Source organism: Ochotona princeps, chromosome 13 (assembly GCF_030435755.1).
Source record: "Ochotona princeps isolate mOchPri1 chromosome 13, mOchPri1.hap1, whole genome shotgun sequence".
Taxonomy (NCBI): Eukaryota; Metazoa; Chordata; class Mammalia; order Lagomorpha; family Ochotonidae; genus Ochotona; species Ochotona princeps.
In genome coordinates, this window is record NC_080844.1 from 40773203 (window position 1) to 40785945 (window position 12743).

General features: G+C 39.6%; 1 protein-coding gene across 1 annotated transcript in view; it reads left to right on the forward strand.

Annotated features, from left to right (window-relative positions):
• Positions 1–12743, forward strand: part of HELLS (helicase, lymphoid specific) — a 37177-nt gene that overhangs the window by 12417 nt on the left and 12017 nt on the right. Inside the window, exons 5-12 of the mRNA XM_058671383.1 lie at positions 827–863; positions 949–1013; positions 2739–2780; positions 3756–3980; positions 4311–4493; positions 5695–5838; positions 9800–9996; positions 12015–12111. Coding sequence (XP_058527366.1) covers positions 827–863; positions 949–1013; positions 2739–2780; positions 3756–3980; positions 4311–4493; positions 5695–5838; positions 9800–9996; positions 12015–12111 — 990 coding nt within the window. The remainder of the gene's footprint in view (positions 1–826; positions 864–948; positions 1014–2738; positions 2781–3755; positions 3981–4310; positions 4494–5694; positions 5839–9799; positions 9997–12014; positions 12112–12743) is intronic.

A 12743-nucleotide genomic window follows, 5' to 3' on the forward strand; every position in this document is an offset into this window, starting at 1 on the left:
AAGGCCTTGGGCCAACCTCGACTGCTTTCCCAGGGCATAAGCAGGGAACTGGATGGTAAATGGAGCAGTGGGGCATGAACCAGGGCCTATATGGAATGCTGGTGCTTGCAAGATGAGGACTTTAACCACTGAGCAATTTCACAGGCCCTATTAAGTTAAATACAGCTGAAAAAATTTTCTGTATGTTTAATTTCAAAATAATGATGTTTTCAGTGTTTGATTATGAAATTTCTTTTTATAGCTGAAAAAATATCTGAGCAAAGTGTAGCTCTTTGGAAAACGTCAAGAAATGTGATTATGAAATAAGTTATAGTAGGGAATATGTGAAAAAATATGTGTAGATAAAATATAGTGATGAAGAATTCTGAAATTGGTTCAGCTACAAGGAAGACTTAGCTTGGCATTTAATCATTATCTTTTTTTTTTTTTTAAAGATTTATTCAGTTTATTACAAAGTCAGATATACACAGAGGAGGAGAGACAGAGAGGAAGATCTTCCGTCCGATGATTCACTCCCCAAGTGAGCCGCAACGGCCGGTGCGCGCCGATCCGAAGCCGGGAACCTGGAACCTCTTCCGGGTCTCCCACGCGGGTGCAGTGTCCCAATGCATTGGGCCGTCCTCAACTGCTTTCCCAGGCCACAAGCAGGGAGCTGGATGGGAAGTGGAGCTGCCAGGATTAGAACCGGCGCCCATATGGGATCCCGGGGCGTTCAAGGCGAGGACTTTAGCCGCTAGGCCATGCCGCCGGGCCCTTAATCATTATCTTTTAGTATTTACTACCATAAAGATCCATAGTAAAAATATTTTTAAATCTTGTTTTGTAGGATAAAAATTCAGTTGATACAAACGAGGAGAATGCAGGTAAATTTCCCTGTTTTAGTTTTGAGGAATATGTGTTTATATTTCTGTGTAAATTATTATTTAAAACAAAATGTCCTTTTTATAGGTGTGAAAAAGAAAAGAGCAAGAGAAGATGAATCATACAATATTTCAGAGATCATGTCCAAAGAGGTAAAAATGGGGACGGGTGTATGACTTTTGATGTTGAGTCTAGTTTAGGTTTTGAGCCCCCTGAAATATGGAGAGACTGTTTTTATTTAGCTTTTTACTGTTTTTTAACTCTTTCTTTTGCTTTCAAGTGTTTATGTGAAGATTTGGTTAATATTAAGTGTATTAAAAAAATCAACCCTAAATGTAAAACATGTCAATAGTTTTATTTTTAAAAGGGCTATTAATCATCCTTTTAAGTTAATATTCTTTATGATATTGAAGTATTCAATTAGAATGGTTGCTATTGAGAAAATATGAATGGGTGTATAGGCTCTTTTTATGAAGATTCATTTGTGTGTTTATTATTTGGCAGGTAAAAGAGGTCTTGGCATCTACTGGTTTATTCCCCAAGTGCCTCTACCAGCCGGAGCTGGGATGGACCCAGGCCAGGAACCTGGGACTTCGTATGAGTCTCCCACTTGGGTTGGGGACTAAGGCTCTTGAGGTGTCACCTGCTGCTGCCCAGGAGCATTAGCAGGGATTTGAGTGGGAAGCACAGAGTAGCTGAGATTTGAACTAGGTACTCTGTGAGGAGATACCTGCTGGGCCCCAACACCTGACCCAAAGGGCCTCCTGAAACTCAACCATGAGGTTTATAAAAGTTTGTGTCTTAGAAGTGACATGTATGTTGAGACTGGAGGGAAGAAAGTTTACCTATTTAAAGATGGATGGATTGGGGCCTGAGTTGTGATGTAGTAGTTATGCCAACCCTCAGTGCTGGTGTACTATATGGGCCTAATCCACTTCCAGTCCAGGTTCCTGCTAATATACATGGGAAAGCAGCAGAAGATGGCTCAAGTTCTTTGGCTCCTCCTGGCTTTGGGCTAGTACAGTCATGTGGGGAGTAACCAGCAGATGTAAGAGTTCTCTTTCTTTGTAAAACTCTTTCAAATAAATATTTAAGAGGCGGAGAAGTTAATAGTAAAATAGTAAAATTATGGTAAGATAGAGAAGGAATATTGTAGGAAGATTAGTGATATTAGGCAATTAATCAAGAGTGATTGGCAAGTCCCCAAAAGGTAGATGAAATTATATTTGGCTCCAGTTAGTAGGCTAAGTGAAAGAGTGGTAGGGGTTAAGTTTGATCAAGAGTTTGAGGTGGTCACCTGAAGAACAGAGTGGTATTTGAAAGATATTTTGTAGGTTTGCATTTTGTAGCTCATCTGGTTGTTGGTTGAAGTCTGGAAGTTAGTTGTTCTATCTTTGTGTATTAAGTTATTTCTTATTCTTGTTGCCTAACAAAATCCTTTCCATTCTTTGAAGATAAAACACAGGTTTACTTTTAGCTTGATAGCTGCCATAGACAAAGTAAGCCTGACTTTTCTCCTGGCTTTATTTCTACAAACAAGCTGCAAAACAAACTGGAGTTTGTAAACAGCTACAGGATGCTGTTTTACATGCTATAGGATTATTACTAGCCATGAATTAGTATTTAGCTTTGTATGGTTTTAAGAATAGCTGGAAAATCCAGGTGCTTAGTATTATCAGTTTATTTAGTATTTTATCAAACTATCAGCAAAAATGTCTGTAGGTTTAATTCTTCCTAAGAACTTCCTGTTTGAGATTTGTGCTTTAATTACCCGAATGCTTCTGTTCTTATTTTCTGGCATAAAGTTAGCATTAGTAAATATTTACTGAGTAAATAAATGAACTTCATATATATATATATATATTTTTTTCTCCTAGGAAATTTTATCTGTGGCTAAAAAAAGTAAAAAGGAGAATGAGGTAAGAGACTTACAGTAGCAAATTAAATTTATGAGTTTTGTTTGCTTCATCACTAATTCCTTTTAATACATTTGTAAAATAGGAAGAGTGGGTTCCTCTACTGGTTTGTGTTCTCCAAAACCCCAGTTAGAAGTGAAACTAGGGGGCCTGGCACAGTAGCCTAGTGGCTAAAGTTCTCGCCCTGAACATTCCGGGATCACATATGGGCGCCGGACTAGAATGACAACCCTGCTTCCTATCCAGCTCCCTGCCTGTGGCCTGGGAAAGTAGTCGAGGTTGGCCCAAAGCCTTGGGACCCTGCACCCACATGGGAGACCTGGAAGAAGCGCCTGGCTCCTGGCTTCAGATTGGGTCAGTTCTGACTGTTGTGGTCACTTGGGGAGTGAATATCAGACAGAAGATCTTCCTCTCTGTATATCTGACTTCCCAATAAATATAAATAATTCCTTTAAAAAAAGAGTGAAGCTAGGAGGTAGGAACTCCATCCGGGTCTCTATATGCTAGTCAGGGAGTCAGGAAATGGAGCCAGCAGCACTGCTTTCCACTGGTAAACCCTGATGGGAAGGTGGAATCAGCTGCGGCCAGCTATCGAACCCAGGTCCTCTGATGTGGGTGCTTTAACCATTATATCAGACACCCTTACCACCGTTACTTCTTCAATATCAATCTGAAATGTTGTATGGTGGCTTTGTAGCTATTGCAACTTCCTGCTAAAATGTACCCTGTGAGTATTAGTGATGGGTTCCTGCTGCCCTCAATGAAGCTGGGATGGAGTTCTGGCTCTTGTCTGTTGACTGGGCCAGCTCTGGATTAGTATGGTCACTACTGGATGGGAAACCTCTCTGATGACCCTTTTAAATAAATAAGATAAAAAAAAATTTGAAGTGTTTAGTAATTGATTTTCTTCAGTTTTGTTCAGGAAGCTTAGAATGTAACCAATTTATATCAGTCTTAATTGGGCATTTTTCTTTATAGGATGAAAGCTCTACTACTAACCTCTGTGTGGAAGATCTGCAAAAAAACAAAGATTCAAATAGTATAATTAAGAATAGATTGTCTCAAACTGTCAGGCAGAATGCTAAACTCTTTTTTGATCCAGATCGGAAATATGATGGACAACCAGTACCCTTTCAACAACCAAAGCACTTCACGGGAGGAGTGATGCGTTGGTACCAAGTAGAAGGCATGGAATGGCTTAGGGTAATGAATTAATGTGTTCATTCTTTTCTATAATAACCTATTATAATTAAGTTATAATATCCTGTACTATTATATATGAAACAAGTATTTTGTATAGATAAACATTTTTGATTGATTCACCCTTAGTAAATTTTTAGAGTTTTTTTTTTTTAAGGTTTTCAAAGTAAGGATTTGGTAAAGGACTTTAAGCAAGTATAGCTGTAGTTTCTTGTGTGAATAAGGCAGTCAACATGATTGTTAATGTTAATTCAAGGTATGGGTTTTGAAAAGAAGCTATTGCTAAGTTACTGGGGGTTATTAAAGTTTAAATACAGTGTGTTATTTTTCCAGATGCTTTGGGAAAATGGAATCAATGGCATTTTAGCAGATGAGATGGGACTGGGAAAGACGGTTCAGTGCATTGCTACAATTGCACTGATGATACAGAGAGGTGTACCTGGACCTTTCCTCGTCTGTGGGCCTTTGTCTACACTTCCTAACTGGATGGCGGAGTTTAGAAGATTTACACCAGAAGTAAGACATACTTCCTTACGTTAAATGGATTATTTCACTTTTGTTTATATGTTATTGAGAGAATTTCTTCCTATTGTGTACTTATTTCTGTATAAACATTGCATCTGATTTGTCTTAATTGAGATTATGAAATAGGCATTGGTAATCTGATTTTTAGTGTATTGAATAGATTGATTCACCTGAGACAGACCTAGGTAGATTGTTTTTTATATTTATATTTATTTATTTATTTGTTTATTAGTGTTATTGGAAAGTCAGATTTATATAGAGAAGGAGAAACAGGGAGAAAGATATTCTGTCCACTGGCTCACTCCTTAAGTGGCTGCAATGGCGAGAACTGAGCCAATCCGAAGCCAGGAGCCAGGATCCTCCTCCAGGTCTCCCGCACGGGTGGTGCAGGGTCCCAAGACTTTGGGTCATCCTTGACTGCTTTCCGAGGCCACAAGCAGGGAGCTGGATGGGAAGTGGAGCAGCTGGGACATGAACTGGGGCCCAGTGGGATCCCAGTGAATGCAAGGCAATGATTTAGCCACTAGGCTATTGCACCTTGCCCAGAATTTTTACAAATTAGTTTGTATTCAGAGAAATAGAAAAAAATACCAGTGTGTTAGTTTAGTTCCCAAATGAATATAGTAGCCGTGCTTTAGCCAGGCCAAAGCAGGAGGACAGGAACCCAGCCGCTTGGATAATTACTGCTGCTTCCCACGGTGTGCAGTAATGGGAGACAGAAATTCGAGGGTAGCCAGGATTCAACCCAGCACCCTGAAGTTGGACAGGTGTGTCCCAACAACATCTTAACACTGTTCCAATTTGAAAGAAGTACTGCTTCTTTCCCTAGTGGTTTTTCCCTCCTGTATGCATGCATTATGTCTACATAGCTTATGCTAGAAATGCATTCCTTGTGTTTCTCCTTTACTTTTTTGTTTCTGGGTGTTAGTAGGAAGATGGAGTCGAAAGTAGAGGCAGGACTTGTCCAGGTCTCCAGAGGCTGACAGGCATCCCAAGCAATGCTGCCAAATGCCTGCCATTTGTCTTTAAAAACAAGACATTTTTTTGTATTCATTAAGTGATTGATAAAATTGCTTGTTTTGTTACAGAGATATAAAATGGAAATTATTTGTTTGCTTTTTATCTGAGATAATGATTTATTTTCAACTAATTGGTCTTTATTTTTATTTTAAATCAATATGAAATCATTTAGATTCCTACCATGTTATATCATGGAACCCAGCAGGAACGCCGAAAATTGGTAAGAAATATTCACAAACGGAATGGGACCCTGCAGATCCATCCAGTGGTCATCACATCGTTTGAAATAGCCATGAGAGACCGAAATGCTCTGCAGGTACGGATGGTCTTTATTGATTTCATCAATTGCCTTTTTCTTAATTTATACCATTTTCTCACTTAGCAATATCGTGACCAGTTACATTGTACATAATTGTCCCAGTATTTCCAGGCTTGAAGAAAAAAAAAAAAAGCTTGGGGTGAAGGCTGTAAATTCTTAACAGAGTTAATGCTCTTGGAATTCCACTTGCTGGTCCTAATTTTATTTTTTATTTTAATTAATTTAATTTAAGTTTCATTTGTTTGAAAGGCAGAGTGACGGAGTTCGCTCCCCAGATGCCTGCAGTAGCTGGGATTGGGCTAGGTCCAGGTGATTGGAGACCCAGAAGCTGGGACTTGACCCAGTGTGTTCCACTATGGGCTGTCCAACACAGTGTCTTAAATTACTGCATCATGATGCTTGCTCTCACTGTCATATTTTAAATATGTTAGAATTAGGCATAAATAATCTGTAGAGTACAGATATGTTTATGTTTCTGGTATGTACTTTAAGTAAGTTGAATTTACCTATCCTTTTGTCTATTTATTTACTTATTTTATTGGAAAGGCAGATATACAGAGAGGAGAGACAGAGAGGAAGGTCTTACTACACCCGTTAATTTATTCCCCAAGTGACCACAGTGGCTGGAGCTGAGCTGATCTGGAGGCAGGAGATTCTTCTGGATCTCCCACATGGGTGCGGGGTCCCAAGGCGCTGGGCAGTCCTCAACTGCCTTCCCAGGCCACAAGCAGGGAGCTGGATGGGAAGCGGGACTGCTGGGATTAGGACCAGCGCACATATGGGATCCCAACACACACAAGGCGAGGACTTTAGCCACAGGGCTACTGCTTTGGGCTTTTATTCATGTTTTTTAATCAATTATTTGAAAGACAGAAAGATAGAAACACTGCCAGAGAGATCTTCCATCTTTGGTTTATTCTTCAAATGGGTGTAACACTCAAGGGCTGGCAGACCAAACCAGCAGCTTGTGTCTCCCATGTGGATGGAAAAGACCCGAGTGAGGACTTTATCCTCTGCTTCTGTGCCGCATGTTCATTGCCAGGAAGCTAGAATGGGAAGCAGTGCTGGGAGGTACTTGGAAAGGGTTTTGCATGTCCCATGTGGTAAATCCCATGAAATAAGGGAATATTTAAAAACAAGTTATTTTTGGACTGTTATGGACTGTGGAGTTATATATTTCCTTACTTTGTTTTCTTGATCCTCTGCTTATTCACACCCAAGTTACCACGTAAGTAGAATATTGTTCTTTTTTCCTCATTGTTTTCAGTTTTGAACTTCATCCTTGCTGGTCAACTTAATTCACACGTAATTGTTTTTGCTTTGTTTTTCCTAACCTGATTATGTGATAATCTGACAAGTACAGTCCCCTCACATTTTTCTTGCTTAACTGCAATGAAAGTAACTTAAAAAAGTAAAGTAATTATGGCTTCTATAGTCACAAAGAGTATTTGTCAAATTTTAGATGTGTTGGTAGAACTTTTTAACATGGTTTACAGAAATTCTGGTTTAACAAATTTATGAATATGTATGGAATTAAAATGTATCAAAACCATATCTTCACTGTAAATGTAATATAGGACAATTGGAAAAAGTAGTGTACAGAAAGGTATAAGGGCACTTGTCTTAATATTAAATAACTACTTTTTTTTTAAAGGTTTATTCATTTTTATTGCAAAGTCAGATATACAGAGAGGAGAGACAGAGAGAAAGCTCCTCCGTCCGATGACTCACTCCCCAAGTGAACCGCAACGGCCGGTGCTGTGCTGATCTGAAGCTAGGAACCTGGAACCTCTTCCGGGTCTCCCACACGGGTGCAGGGTCCCAAAGCATTGGGCCGTCCTCGACTGCTTTCCCAGGCCACAAGCAGGGAGCTGGATGGGAAGTGGAGCTGCTGGGATTAGAACCGGCGCCCATATGGGATCCCGGCCACCAGGCCACGCCGCTGGGCCCTAAATAACTACTGTTAACATGTAGGAATTATCTACGCATAGGATCACACTGTACAAGTTACTCCAGTTTTCCACTTGGGAAAACAACACAAAGACTGCTTTGAAATAGCTTGTCTTGCTTTTGAATTCCATTTGCTGGTGGCTAGAATGCTTCTACATTTTGCCATCACTGAGCCTGTGTTATAATTTTAAGTGTCTTAGTTAGATAAGACACTTAATGGGATTAGTGTTCCAAAGTACCTATTTGTGAGTGATAAAAATAAGAGATTTCAGTACCAATTTGTTCTTTAGATTTATTATTCTATTCTAATTATTATAAAGGGTGTTTTACATTTTTTCTGGCATTTTTAATAGGTTTTTAGTGCTGAGGCAGGTTTTCTAGTTTTCCTTATTTCCAGAAAAATAATTATGTTGAAATAATTTTAAAGAGTTGATTTTTTCTATTTTGTTACTATACTGTGTTGGCTGGTACAGTGTCATAGCACACTAATCCACTGTGTTTTATCACTGGCATCCTGTATGAGTGTTGGTTGCTGGTTTGTGTCATGTCCCAGCTGTTCCACCTCAATCCAGTTCCCTGCTTGTGGCCTCAAAAAGCAGCTGAGGGTGGCTGAGGTTTTTGGGATCCTGCACGCATGTGATGACTGGCTCCCAGTTGGCTGTCACTTGGCTCCCACCTTCAACTCAGCTAATCACAGGCTGTTGTGGCATTTTGGGCAGTGAACCTGTAAAGGGAATATCTCTGTCTCTCCTCTCTGTGGGTCTGCCTCTCAAATAAAAAACAAATAAATCTTAGGGGGAAAAAAAAGAATAAAATCTCTGGGCTGGACATTGTGGCATTTGGGAGACGCACATCCCGTACTGGAGTGCTAGTTTGAGTTCCTGCTACTTTTCTTCTGTACCTGTACTAGCTTTCTTTCTTTTCTTTTTTTTTTTTTTTTAGGAATTATTTTATTTTTATTGCAAAGTCAGATGTACAAAGAGAGGTAGAGACAGAGAGGAAGATCTTCCGTCCGATGATTCACTCCCCAGGTGGCCGCAATGGCTGATACTGTGCCAGGATCCAGGAACTTTCTCCAGGTCTCCCACCCGGATGCAGGGTCCCAAGACTTTGGGCCGTCCTCCACTGCTTTCCCAGGCCACAGGCAGGGAGCTGCATGGGAAGTGGAGCTGCCGGGATTAGAACCAGCGCCCATATGGGATCTGGGTGCGTTCAAGGCAAGGACTTTAGCCTCTAGGCCACAGTGCCATGCCCTGTACCAGCTTTCTAATGTGTTCTGGGAGAGAGCAGGCAATGGCCCAAGCGTTGGGGACCTTATGAACCCATATGGGAGATCTGGGTGTTTTGGGTTGTCTTTGTCCTAGCTCAAGTTGGGTGTTGTAGGCATTTGGGATGTGAACCGGTGGATGGGAACTCACGCTCTGATTGTACTGTTCTGCCTTTAAGGAAAATGAAAATAATTTATTTGAAAGGATAAGGAGTCTAACGCTGTTTAATATTTTCTAGCATGTTACTAATAAAGCTTTCAGTTATTTAGAAATTTAGTCTGTAACACTGATATCAAAATTTGGCTGGAGTAGGAATTGAGCATATCATTCAAGTCACCCTAACTTGCATTATAGTGCCTGAGTTAAATTTTCAGCTCTAGCACCTGACTGTAGCTTCCCACCAGTGCAGACTTAGAAGGCATTCCTGATGGATCAAGTCATTGGTTTCTTGCTACCCATGTGGGAGACATGGATTAAGGAAAGTTATGAACTGCTTTGACTTAAAGACATGACAGCAGATGGGCTTTACGTGTTAGTTCATGACCTGCTGAGGTCTGTTCTAGGAACATAAAAATTAAAAATAATATAAGGAATCAATTACTCTTTTAGTATTCCAAAGCAAAACATAATCATCTCAATAATGGATATTGGATAAGAGTCAACATTTATATTTGTAGATTTGCTTTCCAGAAAAATTGTGAGATCATCTTTTAAAATTTTTCCTTTGATTCATTTTCTAGCATTGCTATTGGAAATACTTGATAGTAGATGAAGGACACAGAATTAAGAATATGAACTGCCGTCTAATAAGGGAGTTAAAACGGTTCAATGCTGATAATAAGCTTCTTTTGACTGGTACACCATTGCAAAACAATTTATCAGAACTTTGGTCATTGCTAAACTTTTTGTTGCCGGATGTATTTGATGACTTAAAAAGGTAGGGGAGCCAGTTATGTGACTTTTATGTTTGCTAAACCTCAAAAACTGTATCTTGTTAAAATAATTTCCTTTTCTCTAGGTAATCAATACATTTTTAAATGTCAGATTGTTTGTAATATTTTTTTTCCCAAAAGTTCATGGATAAGTAGAATTAAAAGAATTTTAGAATATATACATAGATTTTTTTTTGTAATATCCATTTTGCATGAACTCTGAAGATCCCACATACACGTGTACATCTTGTAACAGATTGTGTGAGAGAAGACAAATAAGAGTATTTAAAACATTTGGATTTATTAAAAGTGAAACTTGTAAATTCTACTTTGAAATGTTTTTATAATAAAACTTAAAAAAATCTTTGTAAAATACTTTCAGTTGGATTAAAAATTTTTTGATAAATAATTGGAGGGAATAAAACATAAGTAGTTCACACTAGAACCAAAGCACAAAGTCTTCCAATTTTAGCCTAGCATTTTACTGCAAATAATTATTTTCAGCAAATAGTCTCCTCTGAATGAAAAGAAGCGACGCTTCTGTAGGTAAGGTGGAGATACAACAAAATCCAGTCTAAAGAATTTATCCATGTTTATTTTGATATCATTGGAGGAGGGCAGCTGAATGAATATGAGAAAATAACTTTCAGTTTTTTCTTTTGCAAATTTCCCAATCTGGGTAGCAAGTACTGGTCTAAGCCCCAGGCTTTCTTATTTTAATTCTGGACCGTAAATTAAAGCACAAGATTTCTGGGTCTTATGGGAAACCTAGTGAATTGAGATTTAGGCTGATAATGTGCGTTTTAAACTTGTTTCAAGTGACTGAGGTTTATCTACTGCGTAAGTGTTACTATGCATATTTTATAAGTGGATTTACTGACTGGTAGTATTACTTATATCTGCAGCCTAAAACCAGATTACTCCTTTTTTTCTTAATTTTATTTTATTATTTTTTTAAAGTTGTTTTTTTTTTTTAAAGAATTATTTATTTTATTACAAAGTCAGATATGCAGAGAGGAGGAGAGACAGAGAGGAAGATCCTCCGTCCGATGATTCACTCCCCAAGTGAGCCGCAACGGGCCGGTGCGCGCCCATCCGATGCCGGGAACCAGGAACCTCTTCTGGGTCTCCCACGCGGGTGCAGGGTCCCAAAGTATTGGGCCGTCTTCGACTGCTTTCCCAGGCCACAAGCAGGGAGCTAGATGGGAAGTGGAGCTGCCGGGATTAGAACCAGCGCCCATATGGGATCCCAGGGCGTTCAAGGCAAGGACTTTAGCTGCTAGGCCACGCCGCCGGGCCCTAAGATTTATTTATTTTTATTACGAAGTCAGATATACAGAGAGGAGGAGAAACAGAGAGGAAGAGCTGCCGTCCGATGACTCACCCCCCAGGTGAGCGCAACGGGCCGGTTCTGTGCCGATCCGAAGCTGGGAACCAGGAACCTCTTCCGCGTCTTTCACATGGGTGCAGGGTCCCAAAGCACTGGGCCGTCCTCGACTGCACTCCCAAGCCACAAGCATAGCTGGATAAGAAGCCGGGCTTCCGGGATTAGAACCGGCACCCATATGAGACCCCGATGCGTTCAAGGCGAGAACCTCAGCCGCCAGGCCACGCCACTGGGCCCCCAGATTACTCATTTTAATGGACTTTAATATTGCAGAGAACTAAGGTTTAGTAGGTCAGATTTATGCTTCTGGAGATGAACCACAGTAAATGTTCAGGAATATATTTTCACTTATAAAATTGTTAAAATATTATAAGAATGTGTGCTTTTATCTTTCAGTTTATACTATTGTAAAGTTATTAATATAATTAGAAAAATATCTAATATCACAAATAACAATTATTTTATTTTTGTATTTTAAATGTGGTCTTTTCTTTGTAATTGAAGTTGAATCTGACGAATTGATATGACAGTACTGATACTTTCTAATAAAGAGAGATTAATATGAAATCACAGAATATATTCTGTTAATATAATTGAATGTGTGGAATATTGACTTGTACCTTTTTTTTCTTCTAGCTTTGAGTCTTGGTTTGACATCACCAGTCTGTCTGAAACTGCTGAAGATATTATTGCTAAAGAAAGGGAACAGAACGTACTGCATATGTTGCACCAGGTTTTGACTGCTTTCTTACTATGCTTGCTGTGGGCACATAGAGTCAAAAGGGAGCCCTAGACTGCCTGTCCAGCCATTGTTAGAGGCTTAGAAAATCAGGGCTTTCCTCGGATTTAAATGACATCTTTTCTTCACTCCCAGAATACTTATCCAATTTTGCCTTCCATATATATGCTCATCTTATTCCCTATGGTTACCAACCAAAGGTGAAATGTGGTGTTATGTGACATTTTTTTTGGTCAAACTGTCTATTTTACTTGCATAATTGGTTTCTATTCCATTCTTGCTGTTTCCTGTAATTTCTAGCCCTCCCACTCATCTGTCTTCTGACATAATCTTAAAGGTCTCCAAATATTTTGGGCTTGAATAGCTTCTGAGTTGTATTTTGGTAATTTTATTCAATGTTTACCATTTTTCTGATCTTAAAGTTTATTTGTGCCTATGAGAAAAATGTAAAATAGGGCTCAGCGACGTGGCCTAGTGGCTAAAGTCCTTGCCTTGAACACACCCAGATCTCATATGGGCGCTGGTTCTAATCCCGGCAGCTCCACTTCCCATGCAGCTCCCTGCTTGTGGCCTGGGAAAGCAGTGGAGGACAGCCCAAAACCTTGGGACCCTGCATCCGGGTGGGA